Source organism: Corvus hawaiiensis, chromosome W, assembly GCF_020740725.1.
Source record: "Corvus hawaiiensis isolate bCorHaw1 chromosome W, bCorHaw1.pri.cur, whole genome shotgun sequence".
NCBI lineage: Eukaryota > Metazoa > Chordata > Aves > Passeriformes > Corvidae > Corvus > Corvus hawaiiensis.
Genome location: NC_063254.1, coordinates 1,731,469 through 1,759,395, shown reverse-complemented (window position 1 = coordinate 1,759,395; position 27,927 = coordinate 1,731,469). Strand labels below are relative to the sequence as shown.

Below are 27,927 nucleotides of genomic sequence, written 5' to 3'. Positions count from 1 at the left end.
TGACATCATCGTGTGGGGAAACACAGCAAAGGAAGTGTTTGAGAAAGGAGAGAAAATCATCCAGATTCTCCTGGAAGCTGGCTTTGCCATCAAAAGGAGCAAAGTCAAGGGACCTGCCCAAGAGATCCAGTTCCTGGGAGTAAAGTGGCAAGATGGACGACGTCAGATTCCCACCGAGGTCATCAATAAGATCACTGCAATGTCTCCACCGACCAGCAAGAAGGAAACACAAGCTTTCCTAGGCGCCATAGGTTTCTGGAGGATGCACATTCCCGAGTACAGCCACTTCGTGAGCCCTCTCTACCTGGTTACCCGCAAGAAGAATGATTTCCACTGGGGCCCCGAACAGCAGCAAGCCTTTGCCCAGATCAAGCAGGAAATCGCTCATGCGGTAGCCCTTGGCCCAGTCAGGACAGGACCAGAGGTGAAGAACGTGCTCTACTCTGCAGCCGGGAACAATGGTCTGTCCTGGAGCCTCTGGCAGAAGGTGCCTGGTGAGACTCGTGGCCGACCACTGGGATTCTGGAGCCGAAGCTACAGAGGGTCTGAAGCCAACTACACTCCCACAGAGAAGGAAATCTTGGCAGCCTATGAAGGAGTCCAGGCTGCCTCAGAGGTAATTGGCGCTGAAGCACAGTTGCTTCTGGCACCCCGACTACCGGTGCTGGGGTGGATGTTCAAGGGAAAGGTTCCTTCCACGCATCATGCCACCGACACCACATGGAGCAAGTGGATCGCCCTCATCACACAGCGTGCCCGTATTGGAAACCCGAATCGCCCTGGGATTCTAGAAATTATAACAAACTGGCCTGAAGGTGAGACTTTTGGATTATCCTCTGAAGAAGAGGAAGAGCAAGTGACTCGTGCTGAGGAAGCCCCACCATATAATGAGCTACCGGAGACTGAAAGACGTTATGCCCTCTTCACTGATGGTTCCTGCCGAATTGTAGGCGCTAATCGAAAGTGGAAAGCTGCAGTATGGAGCCCCACACGACGAGTTGCACAAGCTACCGAGGGACAAGGTGGATCGAGTCAGGTTGCAGAGCTTAAAGCCGTCCAGCTGGCTTTGGATATTGCTGAACGAGAGAAGTGGCCGAGGCTCTATCTCTACACCGACTCATGGATGGTAGCTAATGCTCTGTGGGGATGGCTGGATCGCTGGAGAAAGGCCAACTGGCAGCGCAGAGGGAAACCCATCTGGGCCGCTGAGATTTGGCAGGACATCGCCGCCCGAGTAGAGAAGCTGACCGTGAAGGTTCGGCATGTGGATGTGCACGTACCCAAGAGTCGGGCTAATGAAGAGCATCGCAACAACGAGCAGGTGGACCGAGCTGCCAAGGTGAAAGTATCACAGGTGGATCTGGACTGGCAGCACAAGGGAGAATTATTCCTAGCTCGTTGGGCCCATGATGCCTCTGGTCATCAGGGGAGAGATGCAACATACCAATGGGCCCGTGACCGAGGGGTGGACCTTTCCATGGACAGCATCTCACAGGTCATCCACAGTTGTGAGACCTGTGCTGCAATCAAACAGGCCAAGCGGGTGAAGCCTCTGTGGTATGGTGGACGATGGTCAAAGTACAGGTATGGTGAAGCCTGGCAAGTTGACTACATCACCCTTCCCCAAACCCGCCAAGGCAAGCACTACGTGTTGACCATGGTTGAAGCAACCACTGGATGGCTGGAGACCTACCCTGTGCCTCATGCTACAGCCCGGAACACCATCCTGGGCCTGGAAAAGCAAGTCCTGTGGAGACATGGCACCCCTGATAGGATCGAATCAGACAACGGGACTCATTTTAAGAATAGCCTCATCAACACCTGGGCCAGAGAACACGGTATCGAATGGATATATCATATTCCTTATCATGCACCAGCTGCTGGAAAAGTTGAACGCTGCAATGGACTACTTAAAACTACCCTAAAGGCACTTGGTGGGGGGACCTTCAAAAATTGGGAAGTGAACTTAGCAAAGGCCACCTGGATAGTCAATACCCGAGGGTCCATCAATCGAGCTGGTCCTGCCGAGTCTGAACCCTTGCACACAGTGGATGGAGATAGAGTCCCTGTGGTACACCTGAGAGGTATTTTAGGAAAGACTGTTTGGATTAATCCCACCTCAGGCAAAGACAAACCCATCCGTGGGATTGTCTTTGCTCAAGGACCTGGTTGCACTTGGTGGGTAATGCAGAAAGATGGGGAAACCCGTTGTGTACCACAAGGAGACCTAATCTTAGGTGAGAACGGTGTGTAGGTTTCACTGTGTATATATATATATATATATATATATGTATGTGTGTTTTAGAGTTTAAGAAGGTATTGATTTGGGATAATGTAGATGGTAATAGAATAAGGGGTGGATAATGTCCTGGGTTGCAGTGTATTCTATTACCATCCTCAGGAGCCGTTGAAACCAGGTGGGGCAGTGTTTCCTTGCCTCCTCCCCCCAGACTATCTTTCTGTTAATTGCCCATCATTGTCCTGCCGCCTGACTCAGAGATAACTCCCTCCGGACTATCTCCTGTTAATGAGCCTAATCAACACTTGGCCTCATGACTCGTTACCCCATTGTGAGATGCTCCGCCCAGAGGGAGGAACCAAGCATCCCATCGTGGATATAATCTGAGGCTGAACACCAGAGACACCGGCTTCCCACTGGATTTCCAGAGGACAGGAGCTACACAGCCACCATTGGATTTCCTGAGGAAGAGCAGACTGTTTTACTACAGGATCACTGCTTCAGAGGACTGCAGCCACCATTCTACCAGACTGCTACTACCACCCTGCCTAACAGGGTGTCAGGTTGTACCTTGACTCTGTCAGTTTGACAGTGTTTTCTTTTACCTTTTTTTTTCCCCTTTTCTTTAATTTCCATTAAATTGTTATTCTGACTTAGTGCCTCCCACTGGTTTGTTTTCAAACTAGTACATAAGGCTTTCCTGTTTCATCTTCCCCAACAGAGGAGAAAAAGAGAGAGAGAGATAAAGAAAAACAAAGTAAAAGAGTAGAGAGGAAGAAAGGGGGGGTAATAGCTACCAACGGATGAGACGAAGTCCTCGTGGTCTTCTGCCAATAGATTCGTCTTCTTTCTGTGGGGAGATCTCGTCTCAGTTATTTTAGAAAGTCCCTTTATAGTCCTTTTCAGAAGTGAGGGGCAACTGGCCGAGAGGTGGGGGAAATCTACAGCCATTGTTATGGGGTCCGTTGTTTTGGGAAACAGGTACAGGACAGGTGTACAGGACAGGTGTACAGGACAGGTCATTCCTTTCCGCTTCAGCGCAGTCCTTCCCACCTGGGCAGCAAGAACGGTGCAGTCCACTGTGACCGGCACTAGTTTCCTCAGGAATGCGTACCAGTTCTCAGCGGGCACACCTGCAGGCGATACTTGGCAGACATCCCACCTCAGGTAGGCCAGGACTGCTGTGTTCAGTCTCTGTCCTTGGCGATGATCGTGAGGCAGATGAGGGATCTTCGAACCGTCTCTTACACAAGTACAGGGAGATGATCACTGCCCTAGTTCTGCTGGCCCCCCTATTTCTGATTGTGCTGGTTTTGTCTGGGGTAGAGTTGATTTTCTTCCCAGTGGCTGGTATGGGGCTGTGTTTTGGATTTGTGCTGAACACAGAGCTGATAATATAGAGATGTTTTTGCTATTGCTGAGCAGGGCTTACACAGAACCAACGCCTTTTCTGCTTTTTGTACTGCCATGCTGGCAAGGAAGTTGGGGGTGCATGGGATGTTGGGAGGAGACACAGCCAGGACAGGTGACTCAAACTGACTAAATGGATATTCCAGACCATATGACATCATGCTCAGTATATAAAGTGGGAGGAAGAAGGAGAAAGGGGGGGGCTATTTGGAGTGATGGTATTTGTCTTCCCAAGTAACCATTATGTGTAACAGGGCCCTGCTCTCCTGGAGATGGCTGAACATCTGCCAGCCCATGGGATGCAGTTAATTAATTCCTTATTTTGCTTTACTTGTGTGCATGGCTTTTGCTTTCCCTATTAAACTGTCTTTATCTCAACCCATGAGTTTTCTGGCTTTTACCCTTCTGATTCTCTCCCAGATGCCACTGGTGGGAGACCGAGCAAGTGGCTGCATGGGGCTTGGTTGCTGGCTGGGGTTAAACCACGACACTGTCTTAGGGTGACTTTATGATGTGTATCCCCTATCGCTGCTCTATGCCAGGAAATTAATTTTGTGCCTTTCTGTGCCTTTAAACTGAGCCTGAGAGGGGGTAGAGGAAAAAAAACCAAGAGAGCTTCTCAAAGTTTCGTTCAAAGATACAGAGATAGGGACTCCTCTGCATTCTTCTAACAGCAGCAGGAGTGGAGGAAGCAGCTTGCTTGCTTTTCTCAGCCAGCTTTCGGCTACTTTTTCTCTGCAGAGTGTGCCGGATTGGACAAATTTGGAGGAAAATATCCTCTGATAGAAAGCAGGTTACAACCAGCCCTCCCCCACCAGGTTCGGGAAGAAAGAAATTTTCCTTGGAGGAACATGAAAGAGATAAAAACTATTTATTTAACAAACACACAGGAAAAGGATAATAATGCTAAATAATAAAACCTCTCGCTGTGGAGAGAAAAACCTGGGAAAATTTCAGAGTCCTTCCGTAGGTAGCTTCTCCCCTCCTCCTTGGAGCTGGCATGGGGTGGGCCCACCTCCAGGGCCAAGGCCTCAGTGGAAAGTCCTCCCGATGTATTCTGATGTTGAAGCAGTCCAGCAGAGAAGAAGGAAAAAATCGAAGTCCCAGGAAAACAAAAGTTCGACTCTGGAGGAAAAGGAGCTGAAAAAACTGGCCGAAAGCTGGCTGAAAAGCAAGCAGTGCTTCCTCCGCTCTCGCCGCTGCAGAATGCAGAAAGGAGTCTGTGTGTATATCTGTGTGTCCTTGAAACAAAAACTGTAAACTGCTTTGAAAGTTTTGCTGGGTTTTTTCTCTCCCCCTCTCAGGCTCAGATTAAAGGCATAGAAAGGCACAAAATTAATTTCTGGGCATAGAACAGCAATATGGGATACACATCATAAAGTCACCCCAAGACAGAGAGAGAAGGAGAGTTGAACTTTGTTTCCTGGGACTTTGATTTTTTTTTCCCCTTCTTCTCTGCTGGACTGTTTCAACATCAGAATACATCGGGTGAACTTTCCACCTGTAGGAACCCAGAGTGCCGAGAATATTTCTCTGCCTGTTTTTAAGGGTTCTTACCCCCCTGAACAACACTGTTTTAACCTCCAACCTTGGAAAAAATTACCAACCGTCAGACAAGAACTAGAAAATACAGTGGTGTGAATTAGGTGATAGACTACTATGTAAGGTTGCCACAGAGTGAAAAATTTAGAGGTTTTGGGCTTCTCTTTGTAGTAAATAGATAAGAGTAAAAAATATCAAAATGGAGGATTGTTGTTGTTCTCTAAACCTTCTTCTCCTTCTTCTACTACTCCATGTTCTGCAGTAAAAGTAGTTTGGGATGATTGGACAAAAAATTCCGCAGTTCCTGGCTGTGTTACTGAATAATTGGTAGGAAAGTGAAAATAATATGTTTTTAGTAACTATTGGTTAAATTATCTTTAAAAGGCTGTGTAAATCTTGATAATTAGACTTCACTCCTGCTTTCTGTGCTCTATGCTCTACCTGGGTCACGCTAGTGACTCTGTTCCTCTGATAAGACTTAATAAACAACTATCCGGCAGCATTGAAACTCAAGGAAAAGTCTCGGTTTATCTTTGAAACTCCTTGCAAGGACTTTTAGAAAATTCTCTCCCATCAGGAGGGATTTGATTTATGGCACGGTTCAGTGTCACCACCGAGGCCCTGGCCCTGGAGGTGGGCCTGTGACCCAGCTCCAAGGAGAAAGAGAGAGAGACCTACGGAAGGACTGTGAAATTTTCCCAGGTTTTCTCTCCACAGCAAGAGGTTTTATTATTTAGCATTATTATCTTTTTCCTGTGTGTTTGTTAAATAAATAGTTTTTATCTTTCACTTTCCTTCAAGGAAAATTTATTTTTTCCCGAACCTGGTGGAGGAAGGCTGGTTGTGACCTGCCTTCTATCAGAGGATATTTTCCTCCAAATTTGTCCAAACTGGCACACCACAAGCCAGGATGCCATTGGCCTTCTTGGCCACCTGGGTACACTTCTGGCTCATATTCAGCCAACTGTTGACCAACACCCCCAGGTCCTTTTCTGCCGAGCATCTTTCCAGCCACTCTTCCCTAAGAGGTCCACCAGAACCTTGCTGGTTGGTATCCTAACTTGCTAATTCTCTCAGGCGCTGGTGAATGCTGACTACCGACTGCCACTTCAGTAAATCATGGATCAGAACTCTATGTCCTCCAAAACTTTATGGGCTATGATCAGTCCCATGATCAATGACAAACCATGCAGCAGGGTCCATCCTACACCATGGAAATCTACCATGCCAATACTGACAATTGCCTGAAAGACACCGCTTGCTGCTGTGACCTTATCACAGTAGGTGCCCCTGGCGTATACTGGCTGTGCAGCAGCTGTGCCATGAAAATACTCCCATGGAGAGAGAGGAGGTTTACGCACCCAGACTAATAGTGCCTGGGATGCATGTTGAAGTAAACCTCTTCATGACCCATGTCCATAATTATCCTGATGCCCTGTGACATTGGTGTAGTATCAACCCTTTAATAGAATGAGGATGAATATTTCACCAGTTTCCCTGGACTCTCCTTCCTTGTCTAGGGGTTTCTGAGCTGGAGAAAGCAATCATCTCTCTCTCTGCTACTCTGGAAAATATAGAAAATGTAACAATTTATGCCATCCAAGCACTGCAGCAAGAAGTTGCTCAAGTACCACAGACTACTGTTCAAAACCACTAGCTTCAGAGTACTTGATGGCTACACAAGGTGGCATTTGCACATTAGTAAATACTACCTGCTGTGTGTCAAACAAGATCTATGCATTGAGACTGACCTTAAAAAAATCCAGGAACAACTAAAGCCCTTGCACCAGGTAGCAACTGAAGATATTGATTGGGGAATTGGCAAATTGTGGTCACGACTTACCTCTTGGTTCCCAGATCTCAGGGCATCTGTCAAAATATTTTGGCTGTACTTTTTGTAATTATCTACTTTATTGTCATTATTTATGTTTTGTTTCATATCAGTGGATGGGGTTGTAGACTGTGTTGTAAAACATTTTCCAGTCATGTCAAGCCACTCCCTGACTGGGGTTGGGGCCACTAGATATAAACAGATGCTGGTTGTAATCTCTTTCACAGCCTCTCTTATAGCAATTGGGAAAATGCAGTAGTAATTGTGGCAGGACATTCCCCCTCTACCACAAAAAAGCTTATCTGCTCTGTCCATCAGCTGGTGCATAGCTCTGGACATTGTCCCCCCCTCACATGAATTGGTGAGATAACCCAGGCTGGACAGATGTCCGGCAGTGAGTTACTTCTAGCACCAGGGAGGTGAGATCCCCAGATGATAATAAACACCCCTCGCATTGAGAGGGAGATGTAGAGAGAGAAGCCAGGAATCCTTGACTGAAAGGCACTACTTTTACAACTATAAAAGCTACACAAACTTTCACGGAGGCAGAAGTCTCCTACACACTCCCTGTAAACATGTAAGACTTCTTCCTGAAGCTTGGTCTCATCTTCGTGGTTACTTTTTCGGAAATTGAGAGGAAAGGATGTGTGCCCCATCAGCAATTGGATGGTAAAATACATTGAATCCTAATCTATACTATTTCTTCACTAGCTGTAATAATAGGTACCTCACTCGTGCACTATATTGTTTATCTACTAGTAGTGTTTCTTTTGTTTATTCTGTGTAGTAAATAATCTGTTAAAGTCTTATGTCTGTTAAATTTGTGTCTATTAAATAAATTATTCATTTTGTAATAGACCTAATTGGCCATTATTAAGAACCTGCGAGCAAGAGCGATCTGGCATGCAGGCGGCCTCAAACAGAGCTACTGCCAGAAATCTGAGTCAAAGGCAGGACTTGTTTAAGCTCTCCTCTCCATTTGTAACAGTAATCACCTCCCAGATGTCTGCACAACTGATACTTGATAGAGGTGATTCTACAGTACCTGTCTCGTGATACACCATCTTTCAACCTCTGACTGTATAACTTATACCTTGCAGGTGTTGGAACACCAACCTCACCTAGCTTATTATATAACTAACAACCCATCAAAATAACACCCTTGCCTATAACTCCATGTCAAGTGATGATTTGAGAGAATCACAGGGTAGAAGCAACATCTTGCTTTCTGACACCGTCCCTTGTTGGGGTCCCTCCCCTGCCGTGTAGCCCTGGGAGAGGGGCCCTGAGGGCACAGACACGGGGTTTCCCTGTCCCTGCTCAGCCTCGTTCCCATTGGTTGGTTTGTGTTCCCTGCGCGGGCAGAAGGACCCTTGGTCCCGTGACTGGAACAGTTCCTCGGCAGAGCTCCGGCCATGCGGCTGGAGAAATAAACATCTCTGAAACAGCTATCAAGAATCTGTCTGTCCATATATATATTTCCTTTCCACGGGACTCCTGGTTTGATATATGCGTGTTGCAGGATCCCCACTGCAACAAATGGTGGAGATTTGTGAGCAGAACGATCCCCGATCCCTAAGCGACTGATTTGTGTGAGTAAACCCTGGAAACTTTGGATTCCTCTTCTTGTTTTTGCTTTGCTATTCCATATCTAAACTATGGAGGAACCGTGGGAAGACTCTTGGCTCTCAGAGCCGCATATGGACATTTATCTTAAACTTAAAATGATTCTTGAACAACGATTTGTGAATTTTAGCTTGATTCAAGCTCAAAAAGAACTGAAACACTTCCTGGCATGGTTGTTTAAGAACTTTTTCTATGTTTCTTGGGATTTAATTCTTACCAAGGGCTTTTGGAAAACCGTTTGGACACAGTTAATACTGGAGTCAAAATATATGCCGATGGAAGAATATTTTCGTGAATATTATTTAGTTACCGAGACTGTTGAGCAATGTCAGCTGTGTCCTGGTGAAGGGAAGCGTGGCGCAGGGACCGTGCGGCCCAGGCCACGTGCGCCGAGCGCTCTGAGAGCAGCAGCGAGGCAGTTCCCGCGCGCGGGCGGAGCCACGCGAGCCGCAGTGTCGGTGGCGGAGCGGGGAGCGGCGGGACCCGGCGGTGCCCGCCCGGTCCTGTGCAGCGCGTGGTGGAGCGAGCCCCGTGAACGCCCGACCGAGAGGGGCGGCACGCGGGCGGCGGCTGGAGGCGGTGGCGGTGGAACGGAGCCGCGCCCAGCCGAGACGCGCGCTGGAGCAGGGCGCGGGGGAGTCCTCGCTCGGGGGCCCGGCCGAGACGTGGGTGCAGCGCCTGGCAGCGGCAGCGAAGCTGCGACCAGAGGAGGCGACGCACGGAGAACTGAGCGGCGTGGCCCGGCCCGGCCCGCGCAGCCCCGAACGCGACCCCGGGAAGAGCGCGCAGGCACCAGCAGCCCCGACAATTCCAACACGGGAGCGACCGAAAGAGAGAGCAAAGACGCAGCGAGACAGAAAACAGCAGCCACTCGGAAAAAGAAAAAAATCATAGTAACTAAGATCTTAGGGATAGTAAAATGGTATAATGTTAAGCAAAATTATGGTTTTATAACAAGGTGTGACAACCAGCAAGACATATTCGTGCATAGAACTGCTATTAAAAAGAATAACCCTGAAAAATGCATCCCAAGCTTGGGAGATGGAGAGGTGGTGGAATTTAATATTGTACTAGGGAGAAAAGGGTTACAAGCATCGCAGGTCACTGGGCCTGATGGTGTTTCTGTAAAAGGCAGTATATATGCAAAAAATCGTAGTCATGTTAGACAATATCTCCATTGTAAGCCCCCCCTACAGTTTCCCTTTCCTAATCCCACCTTTCCCTTTTACCCTATGTCCTATTACCCCCAGTGTATTCCCAATCCGTTTTTTCACCCATGGTTTCCCTCACAAAACCATGCTTTTGCCAATTGTTTCCCCAAAAATCCCTTTCCAATGCCGAGTGGGGGATGAAAAGGGGGAGGGAAGAAGTTAAACCCTCTCCTGCCTCAGTTTCCCCACAAAGCATGCTCAGAGAATTCTGTCTCCCTTCTGTCAGCCCTAAGATGTTCCAGAGAATCTGTTTGGACATTTAAAGACTCAGGAGGGTGGCTTGTTTTGTTTTGAAACTGTTCTTGTTATGTTTATCCAGTTGTTTTCATTCTCCTTTTATTAAAATAAAACGGGTGAGGTGTTGGGGTCCCTCCCCTGCCGTGTAGCCCTGGGAGAGGGGCCCTGAGGGCACAGACACGGGGTTTCCCTGTCCCTGCTCAGCCTCGTTCCCATTGGTTGGTTTGTGTTCCCTGCGCGGGCAGAAGGACCCTTGGTCCCGTGACTGGAACAGTTCCTCGGCAGAGCTCCGGCCATGCGGCTGGAGAAATAAACATCTCTGAAACAGCTATCAAGAATCTGTCTGTCCATATATATTTCCTTTCCACGGGACTCCTGGTTTGATATATGCGTGTTGCAGGATCCCCACTGCAACAGTCCCTTAACCAATATTGGTATCTTAGACAGTCTGCCAACACTCTGTCCCCGAGCTACATTGTCACAACTCTCCACATTTAAAACACATTTTCATGATTGGCTCTTTCTGCCAGATGACCCAGACACCAAATGTCCCTGGCAGTCCACCAGAGCCATGGCATTGTTTATGATCCTTTGCTCACTACTGGTGATTGGGTGAGTTGCTATATGGGGGAATTCTTCAACTTTCTTACTTCCTCAATAAAGCTTAGTTTTATAATGTGTTGTCAGACTCCATTACTGTTTGGACCACAACATCAAATATATGTCTTACAAAACAAAATAAAAACATTCTGATATCTGCCAAGTTAAAGGAGTACAAAAATAAATAACAAGATGTATTCACTATATAAGCAACTGAAAATTTCTTCATTGTAACAGCTGTACTTTTTAAGGACATGTCTGATGATATAAAGACTGTAATGAGAGTTCTTCCTTTTATGGGAAAAGTATAAATTTAAAAGCTTTCAGAACTCCTAGTCTTTCTTGAAAAATTTAATATTGAATGTTGGGGGTTAGGATCTTTCCTTTTGTTTCTTTTCCCTCATGGAATTTTGTCCCATAGGTTGCTAGGAAACAATAACTATCAATACTTAAGAGAGAGACAAAAGAAGTTGCCCCGGGAAGGGTGCAGCTGGCTACTCTCTTATCTGAGATTTTCTCTCAGAGGGGCAGAGATACCTTCAGAATAGGACTGGGAAAATGGGGTTGGGTGCAGCCCCTATCTCTCTTGTGCTCTCGACATTCGGAGGGGAGAGAGGCTGCAGTCGCTGTGGGGAGAATTCGTCACCACTGCGGGGTTCCATCTCCTGCTGCCTTTCTTCTACCATGAGTAGAGTTCTGCTCGCAAGAGCGGCAGATGCACTGGAACCTTATTAACACCCTATCTCACTAAAAGAGGAACTTTTCACCATCTGCTCAGGTGCCTCAGGGGAAAAACCCTGGGATCCCAAGCCCAGGCCCCCGCTGCCCTGCCCCTGCCGCTTCTTTGCCACTGCTTCGAGTTTTCGCTACACTGTAGCCCCACATCCCCTGCCTGCCGAGATGTCTCATGGTTCCTGCTACAGCTGCAGAGTTTCTGATACATCTTGTCTACCACCCCAGGATTTTTGCTCATTCCTGCCATTCCAGCTTGCTGCTTCCGAGAGTCCTGCTGGGGCATCAGGATAGGCTGCCCCTGGGGGGTTTGTAGAGCAAGCCTTTCTTCCATCCCTTCCCATCTCGGTCAAGTCCGCCATTACCGTGTGCTCCCCAGGCTCACACCAGAGAGCCCCCTGGAGCCGCAGGGGAATCATCACACCTGCCCTGCTCACCGAGAGCCTGCCAGTGCCCCTGCCAGCTGTGACCGTAACTACACCAAAGGGGAAAATGCCTGCAGGCAAGAAGGCTGTTACTGGGTTTCTGGTTCTGTTTGTTGTTGCTGCCACAGTTGTTGCTGTTTGTTTGCCTTGTTATACATACTAGTAAAGAACTGTTATTCCTATTCTCATATCTTTGCCTGAAAGCCCCTTAATTTCAAAATTATAATAATTTGGAGGGAAGGGGGTTACATTTTCCATTCCAAGGGAGGCTCCTGCCTTCCTTAGCAGACACTTGTCTTTCAAACCAAGACACTGAAGAAAGTTGAGAATACAATCATGACTGCCCAGGGACATCTGTTTTACATTGGTATGTCACCCCTTCTCTTAAATAAAGAAATCAACATATATATACAGTCATGAAGAAAATTAAAATGTTTTCTTTTTTTCATGTAAATTTTGTAAATGAATGCTAAAAACTTCCATAGAACAGTGCTAGTGAGTAACTCATGTAAGTTCGATGAATAATGGAATAGTCTTTATGAAAGAAAAAGTCCAAATATTAAAATTCCCCCCTACTTTGTAAAACTGTATACAAAACACTCGGTACTCCTGCACTTTTCCTACTTAGTTCATGCATCACCATGTTGAAGTGGGGATACTGTAACACGCATATCAAACAAGGAGTCCTGTGGAAAAGAAATATATATGGACAGATTCTTGATAGATGATTCAGAGAGATGTTTATTTCTCCAGCCGCATGGCCGGGCTCTGCCGAGGAACTCCTAGTCACATGACTGAGTGTCCTTGCCCACGCAGGGAAACATGAAACAACCAATGGGGAAAGAGGCTGACCAGGGGCTCGGGAAACCCCGTCTCTGTTCCCTCAGGGCCCCTCTCCTAGGGCTACATGGCAGGGGGAGGAGACCCCGACATTTCACCCATTTATTTTTAACAAAAGAGATGTAAAACTTAACATTGAAAACAACTGGATAAACACAACAAGAACAGTTTTAAAACAATACAAGCCACCCTCCTGAGTCTTTAAATGTCCAAACAGATTCTCTGGAACATCTTAAGGCTGACAGAAGGGAGACAGGACTCTCCGAGCATGCTTTGTGGGGAAACTGAGGCAGGAGAGGGTTTAATTTCTTCCCTTCCCCTTTTCATCCCCCCTCGGCATCTGAGAGGAGTTCTAGGGAAAGGGAATTGTATAGGGAAGCCATGGGGTGAAAAACGGATTAGGAATAAACTGGGGATAGGGTAAACTTAGGAAAGGGTTCATATTGGGTAGAGGGTAAAAGGGGAAAGTAGGTTGTGGGTAGGGAAGCTGCTGGGATGGATATTGTTTATAATTTTGTGCATAACGTCTGCCTTTGACTGGAATACCCCCAGGCCCAGTAACATTCGCTGCTTGTAAACCCTTCTTTCCTTGTACTATATCAAATTGTACAACTTCCCCATCTCCTACACTTTGCAGGCAATTTTTAGGGTTATTCCTTTTAATAGCAGTTCTATGGATGAATAAATCTTCCCCTGTATCATCTCGTGTTATAAATCCATAGTAGTTTTTTACATTGTACCATTTCACAGTTCCTGTGATTTTCGTTGCTATAACTTCTCCTATCACGCGCTTGCGTGTTTGTCGTGGCTGCTGGTCCCTCGTGGCCACTGCCTCACCGACTCCAATGTCTCAGCAGGGCCCCCGCATTGCGGCTGCTCCGCGCCCTCCGAGCAGCGCCGCTCTGGCACATCTGGGCTCTGCGCGGCCCCGCGTTGCCATCGCTGCCGGCCCCGCGCCCTCCGAGCAGTTCCGCTCCGCCAACTCCATGCTGCTTTGAGAGTGGCCCCGTTTCGGCTCGGCACTGCGCAGCTTCTCGTGTCGCTATGGAAACTGCCGCTTCTCACTCTACGGGGCTCTCCGAGCCTTGTGCTCAGAGCGGGCTTCCACGCCGATCCCCGGTTCCTGGCTGCTCGTGGCCCACTGCACCTGCGGCGCCTGCAGCGTCGCTCCCTCACTCGCGGTTGCACGGCAGGGGGCCCTGTGACAGGGATTGGCGTCTGCGATAAGGCGCGCGCTCCCGAGGGGGCTGGGCGCATCCAGCGCAGGCACCTCCATCGGCACGGCTGCAGTCACTCGCTCCTGGGATGGTGGCCGCATGGTCTCCGCCACGGGATTATGGCCATCCTCTGCTCTAGTGGTAATAGGACCATACAAATGCTCCTGAAGAGCTTCAGTGATTCCAAGGCATCCGCGGAGGGGTTCAATCACTAATGCATGTTCTGTTTGATCCTTCATCTCACACAAATCTTGTGCCAAAAACTCCCGTGATTAACTCCAGAAATTCCAGGAGGATTAATATCAAAAAGTAAGTCTCAAGAAATATAGAAAAATTTTTGAAAAGCCAGTTAAAAAAATGTTCTAGATCTCCCAGAACAAATACTTTCTTGTTTTGTTGTTCAAGGATTTCTTTAACTTCTAGATACATTTCTTTCTGTGGCTCAGAGAGCCACATTTCCCACGATTCTTCCATAGTCCAGAGAGAATATCCAAACCAAGGTGAGAAGAGAGAGATCTAGAGTGGTTTTTACTCACGAATTTTCTGTCCTTAGGGATCGGTGTCTTGCCCGCATTCTCCACTATTATGTTGCAGTGGGGATACTGTAACACGCATATCAAACAAGGCGGCCATGGAAAAGAAATATATATGGACAGATTCTTGATAGATGTTTCAGAGAGATGTTTATTTCTCCAGCCGCATGGCTGGGCTCTGCCGAGGAACTCCTAGTCACAGGACCGAGCATCCTTGCCCGCGCAGGGAAACACAAAACAGCCAGTGGCGAACAAGGCTGACCAGGGGCTCGGGAAACCCCGTCTCTGTCCCCTCAGGGCCCCTCTCCTAGGGCTACATGGCAGGGGGAGGAGACCCCGACATCACCATGCATGAGTTTTTTACTTCTGTTATTCTTTGAAATAGCAACACAAGTCGGAAATATAAGCCAATATAAATCCTATACTTTAAGTCAATGAAATGAAGTTTACTACTTTAGGGTCTGTTCTAGAAAAGAACCTATGAATTTTGTTTTAATTCCCATTGTATTTTTATGGTTCTGCTACACATTAACCATGCAAATAGCTACAATAAGAACATTTCTCTACAGTCAGCTATTCCACCTTTAACGCAAAATAGATGGGTTCCACTGACCTTCCATGGAAGAGATCAGTTTGTGACATATTATTTGAGTATTAGCCTCTTAATCCCTGTAGAACTTCTCATTTCATTCCATGCAGTTGCATACAACTGCTGGTAGACATTTGGAAAACAACCAGGACTGGACAAGTCAGCCTGCTTTGAAAATGTCTTAAAAGGACTAGCAACTTTCCGTTTTGATGTTTAGCATGAAGTATTCAATCTATCATTACACTTTACTGGTCCAAAAAATTTAATATCCAAATAAACATGTAAAAACACATAGACCAAACCTCTCTACAAACTTGTGTTTTAATCAATTTGCAAAAAAAAGAAAATTTAATTAATTTTAGGGGAAGTATTTTTTCTTAAAAACTGGTGATTTATGCTAATGCTTGCTTACCTCATTGTCGGACTCCACAAGCACTTGATCATATTCACTAAGAGCTACTAGGAACATGATAGATGTGACATTTTCAAAGCAATGTATCCATTTTCTTCTTTCCGATCGTTGGCCTCCTACATCCACCATTCTGCAAAATTAACAATAATCACATCAACTCCACAAATACCTTTGCAGATAAACATACAAACATATATGAAACACTGAATTCAAGAATTTAGTTGAAAACACAATTTGATTTTCCTTAAAACTGTCACCACTCATATTAAAGACTAATGGAATGTGTTGTAAATAAAAAAGTTATCGTATTTGCTTTTTAGTTTGATGTGCTTTCTGAATTTGAATTATTATGGGTTTCAAAGCCGTCAAATTTCTGATATTCAAAACGCTTATGATTCTGAGTCACGATTCTAGAATGTACGCTCTGTATATTTAGCAGAAACACATGTTCACAGAATTAAGTTGGTGGCCTGCCTTTCTCCCAAGAAATTGCCAGTCAAAATTCCAAACTTGTCAAGGCTGCCTAATTTTAAGAGTATAAATAAAATATAATCTGTATTTACTGAAGTTGTTAATAGCCAAAACAAAAGCTCAAATTTGCTGGCAGAGTGTACTCCAAATTTATTATGGATCTCAATGTAATTAGACACTTGGGTGTCTAACTTGTACTTGTAACTGCGTAGTTATTTTTGAGCAATTGTATTTGCCCTCAGAATAAGCTGTGGGGAAAATTATTTGTAGGAAAGGCATTAAATTTGTAAAATATCACTTCTCTATAAAAATCAAGTATAGAAGTGGTACCTTTCCATTTCATTATTATACATAATAGAACATTTATACTAATTTTATTGAAAAATGACTTCCAGTTTTTCTATCAATAATAACTACCTTCAGAAAAAGACAAATCTGTCTCTCATCCTCTTGACACCTTTAACCCCAGCTGCTAATCATATATGGACAAAAACATGAATATAGAATTAACACCAAGCTCAAATTTAAAAAACATTGAATAATTTGTACTTTTAACCAATATCCTATACATGGTATTACTAATGTAAAAGGAAACAAAAGAAACAAAGCAAATGGATGTTAAACTTTTTTCTACCTGAAAATGACGCTTTGTAAGTCAAATGGATATTCAATGATCCCTGTTGTTGGGACTCGAACTCTAAGCACATCTTGCTGAGTTGGCAGATAGGCTGAATCTGCTATGCGGTCCAAGTCGTTAAGGTAACTATAGATGGGGAGAAACAACAGGAATGCAAGACAGTGAGACCATAATCCACTGAGGAAAAGAGAAAGGAAGTCTGAGGAAAAAAGGTGTGGGATAGGAAGAAGTACAACAGAAAAAAAAGCAATAATGACATAAAAGAGGGAAGGAAATGGAGTGCTCCATTCTCTCTCTCCTTTCCATTATAATTATTGTTATTATTGTTATTATTATATTTTACTTTGTTTCAATTATTAAACTATTCTTATCTGAACCCATGGGTTTTACTTTTTTTCCCCTTGATTCTCCTCCTCGTCCCACTGGGAGAGGGGGAAAGCAGGGGAGTGAGTGAGCTGCTGCATCATACTTAGTTGCTCGCAGTAGATATTGTTGGGGAAGATGAAACAGGAAAGCCTTATAAATATGATTGCCTGACAAAAGATTTTGGGAATATGAAAACTATAAGCGACATCGAAATGAAGGCCACCTTTGAGATACCAAGTCTTAGTTACTGAACAACTGGAAAACAATGGTATGGCCGACTGAAGGTAATCCCCTCTTGATTGAACAATACCCTCTGCTTGCAGGCAGGTCCAAGGGTCAGAGCAGACCCTACTAGCTCAGCAGAAGGGGTCCAAAGAGTAGTTTTTAGGAGTTAAGATGTAACGCTCTATGGTAATATAAGAACTCTTATAGGCTGTATGTAAATGCTATAGGATTTGTATCTTGTATTAGATTGGTTAGTGACAATTAGAATATTCAGTACAGAAGATGATTTATTGTATTGTAACCAGGACTTCACCACCACTCTACTTACTCCCTTACCCGTTTACTCTCTTACTTACCTCCTCTTCACTCACTCTTACTCCACTCTTACCTACTTGCTCTTACTTTTACACTCTTGCTCTCTTGGGCCTGCTCCGAGCTGCGGCTGGCAGCTCTAAGCAGTGCCCCTGTACCCACGCCCTTTGCAATAAACCGCATGTTCCAAGATCTGACTTCAGAGATCTCTTGTCTCCGTCCGTCCCGACCGTCCAACCCACCCAAGCTCCTACAGATATAACTTTATTTTATCAATTTAGAGGGAATTAAACATGTTTCTGACAATCAGCCTGAAAGTTTTGCCTGCATCAGCAATACAAAATTTCATTCGAAAGACTCTAAAATCAATAAAATCTCCTTATATTTCTCTTTAAAGCTGACATTCTGTCTGATCCAAAATAATATAAATAATTTTTAAAAAAATCATCATTGGGTAAGCATGTATATCATAAGGATTGTCATCAGGGTATTTCTGCTCTACTGCACCCACTGATTTGTACCACATCTGAATATTCTGGAATATAGCCGAAATTAATTGTTTCTCTTTAGTCATGTACAATCTTCCCAAAATGCCAGTGGAACAAATCAACAGACATGCTCAATACCGTTAAAATGACTTTTGTATTAACTGTGTAAGAGTATACTTTTATTTTTCTAGAACTGCATACACATTTTCCATTAGGATGAATGGGGTAATGGTGTCATTTTCTTTAAGTAACTTATTGGGTTGACAGAATATTTCAAAATGCTGAGCAGGAATATGGAAAGTGTAAATGAACAAATGTGAATATTTACATAAAAAGGAAAAGATGACTGGAATATCATTATTAAATACACACTACCAGCACACACAATTTTCAAATATTATCATAGCTGTTACAGTAATATAGAACATTTAGAATTTTATTTTTTTAGAATAGCATGGAATACTTCCAGTTGGAAGAGACCTACAATGATCATGTAGTCCAACTGCCTAACCACTTCACGGCTGGCCAAAACTGAAAGCATATTATTAAGGGCATTGTCCAAATGCCTCTTAAACACTGACAGGCTTGGGGCATCAGCAACCTCTCTAGGAAGCCTCTTCCAGCATTTGACCACCCTCTCAGTAAAGAAATGTTTCCTTATCTGAACCTCCCCTGATGCAACTTTGAACCATTTCCACACGTCCTGTCAGTGGATTCCAGGGAGAAGAGCTCAGCACCTCCCTCCATGTCTCCTCCTCAGGAAGCTGCAGAGAGCCATGAGGTCACCCCTTAGCTTCCTTTTCTCCAAACTAGACAAACCCAGAGTCCTCAGCTGTTCCTCCTCACAGGACATGCCTTCCAGCCCATTCACCAGCTTGGTGGTCCTTCTCTGGACACATTCAAAGACCTTCACGTTCTTTTTAAATTGTGGGCCCCAGAACTGCACACAGCACTCAAATTGAGGTCCCTCCTTTGATAACCCTTTGATAAAGGGTTTATCATAGTTTTGGTTTATCATATTTTATAAGTCTTTATTATTGCAGTGAATTATATTCAAGGCTTCTTCATATCAAAAGAGTTGGATCAATGAGTTGAGTGGATCAACTGGTGATGTAAATGTTTCTCTCTGAGTTCATTAAGAGAGTGTGAATATCTGAGTTATCCAGTCCAGCATGGGAGGAGCATATACATGGCTAAGCTCAATATAGAGTATAAGAACTGAACAACTAGCAGAAGAATTTTGAGGAGAGCAACAGGCTTGAATTGGTTTCAATTCACATATTCCCTCCTGACACCTGAGGATGCCTAGCATCCTGACAGTGAGCATATAATAGAGATCAGTAATCACATTGGTATTGTCTCTGGCACAAGCAGCAACTTTAAATAAAAACATCAAAACATCAAACACCTTTTCCAACTGCAACTCTGCAGGCCAAATCCTCACTCCAGCTGCTTCTAACTACACCTTTTTCCAAAAGTCACAGTCCATGCTTAACTCTTGCTCTTGTGCAATGTCTTCATGATCTATTGCTGTGAAAATTATTTGAAATAGCAAAGAAACACTATGGAAATTGTTCAAATTAAGACAGCTTGTTTGACTGATACAGACTGGGGTGTGAGAAGTCTGTAACCTCCAGCAGGGAAGCAGGATGGAGTTACCTCTTCCACTGGTTTATTTGCAACCAGAAAAAGACTTGTGAAGACATTTAATTTAAAGATGTCTAACAAAATTATAGGGCTACATGAAATGTCTTGAGAATATCTGAATTCAGACTACTCTGGATGAAGAGTAAAAGTGAACACTATCAGAAAATTAATATTTTTATTTATTTTTTGTATCATTACTTATTAAGGACACAATTCACCATGGCTTTTAAAGTACTCATCTACTGCAGTTCTAATCAAACTACTGACAAATACAGTACTCACATGAGAAAACATGCTGTCTTGGTTAAAGACAATTTAAAGGGGAACACTCTGAGTTCTCTCCCTTTGTTTTAAGTAATCCCTTTCCACCAATAAGGAAAAATTAAATACAAATAGATATAAGGGAAAAAATAACAGTTAACTAACAAGCAAAACTGCAACAGGCAAAAAAACCCCGTAAATAATCACTAGATACAAAATTGCTAAATCGCACAAACTCCCAGAGAACAGAGACACCCAAAATGGTGGAAATACCCTTTCCAAGATGGCTTCTGCCATGGGTAACCACATGTAAGGAGACAAAGGGAAAATGGCATCTGACCTTTGTTACAGCGGGGATTACTGTAACACGCATATATCAAACCAGGAGTTCCGTGGAAAAGAAATATATATGGACAGATTCTTGCTAAATGTTTCAGAGATGTTTATTTCCCCAGCCGCATGGCCGGAGCTCTGCCGAGGAACTCTCACAGTCTGGACTGAGCGTCCTTCCCCCACAGGAAACACAAAACAACCAGTCACGAACGAGGCTAACCAGGGGCTCGGGAAACCCCGTGCCTCCCCTCAGGGCCCCTCTCCCAGGGCTACATGGCTGGGGGAAGGGATCCCGACATTTCACTCGTTTATTTTTAACAAAAGGGATGTAAAACTTAACATTGAAAACAACAAGGACAATTTCAAAACAAAACAAGCCACCCTCCTGAGCCTTTGAATGTCCAAACATATTCTGTGGAACATCTTAAGGCTGACAGAAGGGAGACAGAACTCTCTGAGCATGTTTTGTGGGGAAACTGAGGCAGGAGAGGGTTTAATTTCTTCCCCTTTTCATCCCCCCCTCGGCATCAGAGAGGAGTTGTAGGGAAAGGGAATTGTATAGGGAAGCCATGGGGTGAAAAACGGATTAGGAATGAACTGGGGATAGGGTAAACTTAGGAAAGGGTTCATATTGGGTAGAGGGTAAAAGGGGAAAGTAGGCTGTGGGTAGGGAAGTTATTGGGATGGATATTGTTTATAATTTTGTGCATAACAGCTGCCTTTGACTGGAATACCCCCAGGCCCAGTAACATTCGCTGCTTGTAAACCCTTCTTTCCTTGTACTATATCAAATTGTACAACTTCCCCATCTCCTACACTTTGCAGGCAATTTTTAGGGTTATTCCTTTTAATAGCAGTTCTATGGATGAATAAATCTTCCCCTGTATCATCTCGTGTTATAAATCCATAGCAGTTTTTTACATTGTACCATTTCACAGTTCCTGTGATTTTCGTTGCTATAACTTCTCCTATCACGCGCTTGCGTGTTTGTCATGGCTGCTGGTCCCGCATGGCCGCCGCCTCGCCGACTCTGATGTCTCGGCCAGGCCCCCGCGTTGCGGCTGCTCCGCGCCCTCCGAGCGGCGCTGCTCCAGCGTGTGTCTGGGCTCTGCGTGGCCCCGTGATGCCGAGGAACTCTCACAGTCTGGACTGAGCGTCCTTCCCCACGCAGGAAACACAAACCAACCAATCACGAACGAGGCTGACCAGGGGCTTGGGAAACCCTGTGCCTCCCCTCAGGGCCCCTCTCCCAGGGCTACATGGTGGGGGGAAGGGACCCCAACAGACCTTCTCCCCAAGATGCCAGCCTTCACAGGTGACTGCATGGTCTGGGAGACAAGGGGAAAGGATGGCGGCAAACCCTCCTGGGAAGGTAGGAGCTTACAGAGCAGTTCTAGTGGTAGATGAAGACTTGCCGGCATGTGTGGAGTCAGGGCTGCCTCCTGCTGCTTCCTCCTGCCACCCGCTGGGCTCCGCTGGTGTTGGTGCTGCTGTCCTCTGCACTGCAGATGTGTTGTGGGGGAAGAACTGGTCTGTTGGCACCGATGCAGGGTGACCTGGCCCCAGGGACCGGGGCTGGCTTTGCAAAGTTCACTCCGAAACAGTTTTTGATTGCAAAATGCAGTTTTTCTGAGTGGCTACTTTTGCAAGCTCAGGAAAAAAAAGCCCGAAACAACCCCCTCAAAAGTGGAGCCTCCACAATAGCATTTTGGGTTACCCATGACGTGCACATATAAAAATTTTAATCACATAACAGGCATGCATAAGGGATTTTAGGATAAGGGTCTAACTAAAAAAAAAACCAACACCCAAATTAAATTGCAAGCCCTTAGAAGCTTCACCACATACATGCATGCACAAATTCTGCAGTCAACTTTTGTGACACAACTGCCTGTTCAGTATACACCAGAAGTTGCTACAAACATGCACTCTTTCAAACAAACCGTCATAAACATGGTCCTTCACAAAAAGTGTTGCTAACAATTGCCAAAGCCAGATGTTTTATTAGTTTATTAACTTCAAAATTTATATTTATATTAAAGATATGGATATTGGAAACATCCTGGCCATTGTCTTAAGGTGGAGTCCAAAACCATATAATCACTATTATTACTGGGGAGTCAGTTATAAAGTTAGCAGCAACTGTGCAAACAATTTAGGGCAGAACTACATGACACTATGATTTTATTTTTACCACCTGCTAAGAAATATCTTATTTTGATGAGACGTAATTATGACTTCTCACCCAAATGGTACTTACTCAGGTAGGCATTATACAAAGGAACAAAACAAAAAAAATAAAAGAAAATTGCATAAAGTTACTCTTAAAAAAACCCAGTAACATAGCACTGCGTAAATTTACACTACAGACCAAGTCTAAGAAGTTAATTATAGCTATAATTACTTTACTTTTGTAAAAATTAATTTGAGTGGCTGCTGAGGTAATGTTCTGAGGTTGCTATTGCAACAGGCAGAAGGTGCATTACCAAAGTAATATGTGTGTAACAAGCTGCTGACAGTAGCTATTTCTTAACATCAGAAAAAACTGCTAAAGTATACTTGTGATCTGCAAACTAACCGATCAGAAATAGAAGAAAACCTTTTGTTTCCTAGTCAGTGTTGAGAAAGAAGCACTTAATTACTTACTTAATTATATATTCCCTGTGACAAGGGCCAAAACTGCAACCAGCCTTCAAAGAAGTTACCAGGTGTGCCGGTTTGAGACAAATTTGGAGGAAAATATCCTCTGACAGAAGGCAGGTTACAACCACCCCTCCCCCACCAGGTTCAGGAAAAAAACATTTTCCTCTGAGGAAAGTTGTTGGAACCCTGGGTTCTGAGAATTTCAGCCTGTCAGTGCTGAGAGGCAGTGATCCTCAGAAGTACACTGTATTCGATCCAAAACCCTGGAGAAAGCTTCCTAAATTGTGTGATAGCACTGAGGTTATTGCTGTGTAATTAAAAGTTATATCACTGGGTGGAATGTGTAGAAATCTAGAAAATTTGGTTTAGGGGATATAGGTAATAATAGGTCACAATATGGAGGATTTTGGGTGTGGATTAATGTCTTCTTCTTTCACCTTCTTCTTCATAAATCTAGGAGTTATGGTATTGGTCCAGAAGTTCCGCACTGCAGGACATGAAAAGTTAGTAATTGGATTGTAAGTAAAAACATATTACTTAGCCTTTCATAATTGGTTAATTTAGACTTTAAAAAACCTTGGAAGTGAAAACTCACGGCCATTTTCCACCCTGCCAACTAGAAAGCACACCCTGTGCAGCTGTGCTAAAGATAAGAAATAATAAACATCAGTAAAGAAGAAAAGCCTGGCATCTCCTGCGTTGTAATCCAAACTCTGAGTAAAAGAACTCGAAATTCAAAAACAGAGAAAACTAATAGAAAGTGAAAGGGAAAAAAACTATTTATTTAACAAACACACTGGAACAGAATAATGCTAAATAAGAAAACCGCTCGCTGTGGAGAGAACCTGGTAAAATTCAAAATCCTTCTGTAGGTGTGGCTGTTCTCTCTCCGGAGCTGGGGTGTGGTCCCTCCAGGCCATGGCATGGGCCTCCTGGTGCTGGTGATCCGGACCAGAGCAGAACAGTCCAAGGAAAAGTTCTTGCCTCAGCTAGTGAGCCGGCTAAACAGCAAATAATTTAAACTCTCTTCTCTGGAGCTGGGTTCAACGTAGGCCCCTCTGGGCCTTGGTGGGAAGCTCTCCCAGTGAGTTCTGGTGTTCTCAACAGTTCCAAAAGAGAAGAAGAAGAAACCGAAGTCCCAGGAAAAAAAGTTATTTAACTCTCCGTCTCTCTCTGGAGAAAACTGAGCCAAAAGCTGGCTGAAAAGCAGCAAAAGGGTGCTTCCTCCGCTCTCTAGCAGATGCAGCAGCTATCTCTATGTCCTTGAACACAAAACTGCTTTGAAAAGTTTGCCTGACTTTTTTTTCTTCTTTCGCACCCAGTTTTAAAGACACAGGCACAAAATTCATCTCTGGTCATAGAGCAGCGATAGGAGATGCGCATCATAAAGTCAGCCCAAGACACCAGGCTATGAAGGTGCTAATAATACCCTTGAAAGATTTTCAAAGGAACTATTTGTACGTATTAAAAAAAAAAAAAAAAAAAAAAAGTGATAATAGACTAATTAGCTTTGCATTTTCCCATATTTTTCTCATCTAGAAATCAGACAAAGAAGTGACAAGACTCCTAAACTTAATAAACAAACTGATAATGATAGAACAGAACATTTTACTCTTACCAAATAAAGGGAACAATGTAGACTTGGAGAAGTAGATAAGGCTGACAAAGCAGGAATCATGCAAAACAATGGTATTGTGCGTACTCGAGCTGGGGTCAAGGAATGGCCACCTAAAAATTAGGACACTGGACATCGAAGACCACCAAAGAAGACCCCAAAAGACCATATAAGTACTTCTGTCTTGGTTTGAAAGATAGGTGTCTGCTAAAGAAGGCAGAAGTCTCCCTTGGAATGGCAGATGTAACCCCTTCCCTCCGAGTTATTATAATTTTGAAACCAAGGGCTTTTAGGCAAAGATGTGGGAAATAGGAATAACAGTTCTTTACTATTATATATATATAACCAGTCAAACAAGCAACAATAACTATGGCAGTAACAGCAAACAATCACAAACCCAGTCCCAGCCTTCTCGGCTGTCAGGCCCTTTCCCCTTGGGTGCAGTTCTGCTTGCAGCCGGCAGGGGTGCTGGCGGCTCCCGGTGAGCAGGGCAGGTGTGATGGCTTCCCCGCGGCTGCAGGGGGCGCTCTGGAGCGAGCTCGGGGAGCACGGGGCACCGGTGGCCTGGGATCATGGGGAAGGATGGAACAAAGGCTTCACAAACCCCCGGACAGCTGGCCCCGGTGTCCGGCTGGACCTTCGGGAACAGCAGGCTGGAACAGCAGGCTGGAACAGCAGGGATGAGCACAAAACCCGGAGGACAGACGAGATGTATCCAAATGGAGAACCCCCCAGAGGTCTAGGCAGGCAGGGTGAGCACGGCTACAACACAGCGAAGGCTCGAAGCAGCAGCAGGGCAGGGTGGCCACAGCCCAGCCTCCAGCGGGGCAGGGAAGGTGGGCAGGGGATCCTGGGATCTTTCTCCGCAGAAAAGAACGGCAGAAAAGAACCAGCAGCTTCTCTCTCCGAACTCCGAGAGCGAACTGCCCACACCCCCAGGTGAAACAAAAAGAGCAGCCAGGTCCTTTTGTCTTCCTTAAGCACAGCCATTTGTCCCCTAGCAACATGCATATGGGAAAAAATTCCTTTAACAGGAAAAAAAAACCTAGGACTAAACTAAAACCCCAACAACTTCCAATAAGGGGTGCAACTATGTAAAATAAAGTAATACATATACATCGAGTAAGTGGGGATAGCTAATGAATATGTAATCAGTGTGTATGATAAAAACTCTGTTTACCTGATGCTCAGTGCCCTCAATTAGAGGAAGGATACTCTCAGTACCCAGTGCTGCAATAAAGAATGCCTGCTTTCTAATACTCAAAACTGTGTTAGCAAGTTTCTATCTGACTGATTTTGGTATCATTTTCTGGCCCCCAGATGGGATACTCTGCCTGATTTCCCATGGATACAAGTGATCCCTGGATCTTCACGCTGGTACCGGGACATTTCTGGAGAAGACCAAAGTTCCTTGGACCAGTCTGGGACACAGGTAAGATCCCATTCAATAATAAGGCATTCTTTTGGGAATCCTGCCCATTTAAGACGTGGATTTTCCAGCATGTTTGTTGGATTATTTGGTATTCTGGAATTCAGTGTTTGACTAGGTTTTATCGATCAATCAATCTATCGATTGTTGTTTTAATTGTTTTGTATTTGTATTTGTATCTGTATTTGTATCTGTATTGTAACATTTTGGGTCTACTATTTGGAGATAGGTAACGGACAATCATTTTGAAAAAGTTCCCACTTTGTTGCATTTTGCGACATTGGAGAAAGATTGGCAGGCCCCCTGGGGGAACAGCTACCAAGGAGAATTTGAATAAGTATTGCAATTAATAGTGGCCATTGTACAAACTAGACTCTGGAGAAAAGTGGCCACAAAATGGAACCTTGAACTATAATACATTGTTACAGTTAATTTTGTTTTTAAGATGGGAACAGAAATGGGATGAGGTTATGCATGCTGATATGTTTTTCACTTTGTGGAATAATCTGGAATGGAAGAAACACTGTGGCTTGAATACAGCCCCCTCGGACCCTTTTGTTCTGGCTTTTGAAAAAAAGAATCAAGGAAAAGGGTTAAAACGTTGTTGTTCTATGTGGAGCATAGGAAAAAATTGTTCTAAACATCTCCTCCATAAGGAGGATTGTTGGGGAAGATGAAACAGGAAAGCCTTATAAATATGATTGCCTGACAAAAGATTTTGGGAATATGAAAACTACAGGCGACATCGAAATGAAAGCCACCTTTGAGATACCAAGTCTTAGTTACTGAACAACTGGAAAACAATGGTATGGCCGACTGAAGGTAATCCCCTCTTGATTGAACAATACCCTCTGCTTGCAGGCAGGTCCAAGGGTCAGAGCAGACCCTACTAGCTCAGCAGAAGGGGTCCAAAGAGTAGTTTTTAGAAGTTAAGATGTAACACTCTATGGTAATATAAGAACTCTTATAGGCTGTATGTAAATGCTATAGGATTTGTATCTTGTATTAGATTGGTTAGTGACAATTAGAATATTCAGTACAGAAGATGATTTATTGTATTGTAACCAGGACTTCTTCATTCTCATTCCTTACTCTCACACATTCTTACACACTCTTACTCTTACTCTTACTCTCTCTCTCTCTCTCTCTCCCCTTACTTACTCGCTTACTCTCTTGCTCTCCTGGGCCTGCTCCGAGCTGAGTCTGGCAGCTCTAAGCAGTGCCCCTATACCCACGCCCTTTGCAATAAACCGCATGTTCCAAGATCTGACTTTAGAGATCTTTCGTCACCGTCTCCGTCCATCCTCGTCGTCTCCGTCTACGCCCGACCGACTGAACCCCAAAGCACCAACAGTCTGGCGCCCATCGTGATTGCCAAACCCCCCCCAGTACCTACAGTCGATGATTTAGATCCTATGGTCAGTCCTAATCACAGGTTGGATGGGGAAACAGATAATCAGGCTGCCAAGATTGATATTACTGGGAAACTGGCAAGTCTAGAAGAGAAGATAGAGAGGATGGGGAGGATGTATCAAGGAGCAGAGGGTTTAAGTCTGCTTGCAGGGAGAACTAGAGCTAAACACAGAGATATGATAGTAGCTCCCTTCCATCAGACAGTAGGTACAGACAGTCCAATCACAGTAAAAGTGCAGTTTTCAATAATGGACCTTAAAAATTGGAAGTCGATAGCTGGCACCTACTGAGATGACCCAGACATGATGATTAAAACTCAGGATCCAGACTGGAAGGATATACATACTATGTTAGAAATGTTGTTTGATAGTATGGAAAGAGAGATGGTTGTTTAAACCAGTAGGAGGTTGGTGGAAGAGCAAATTTTGACGGGCAATTTGCTGGGTACATGTTGGGGTTCCTCCCCCCTGCCATGGGGTCCTGGGAGAGGGGACCCTGGGGTAGAGGCACGGGGTTTCCCTACTCCCTGGTGAATCCCATTCCCCATTGGTTGTTTTGTGTTCCCCTGGGTGGGGAGGACCCTGGTTGTCCCATGATTGCGACAGTTCTTGGGCAAGACCCCGGCCATGCGGCTGGAAAATAA

At 44.7% G+C, this 27,927-nt stretch overlaps 1 protein-coding gene across 1 annotated transcript in view; it reads right to left on the bottom strand.

The window, feature by feature from the left end:
- LOC125319354 (guanine nucleotide-binding protein G(q) subunit alpha) overlaps positions 1–27,927 on the bottom strand; it is a 137,946-nt gene that overhangs the window by 28,025 nt on the left and 81,994 nt on the right. Inside the window, exons 3-4 of the mRNA XM_048290458.1 lie at positions 16,550–16,678; positions 15,445–15,574 (exon numbers count right to left, since the gene is read on the bottom strand). Of these exons, the coding sequence (XP_048146415.1) occupies positions 15,445–15,574; positions 16,550–16,678 (259 nt within the window). The remainder of the gene's footprint in view (positions 1–15,444; positions 15,575–16,549; positions 16,679–27,927) is intronic.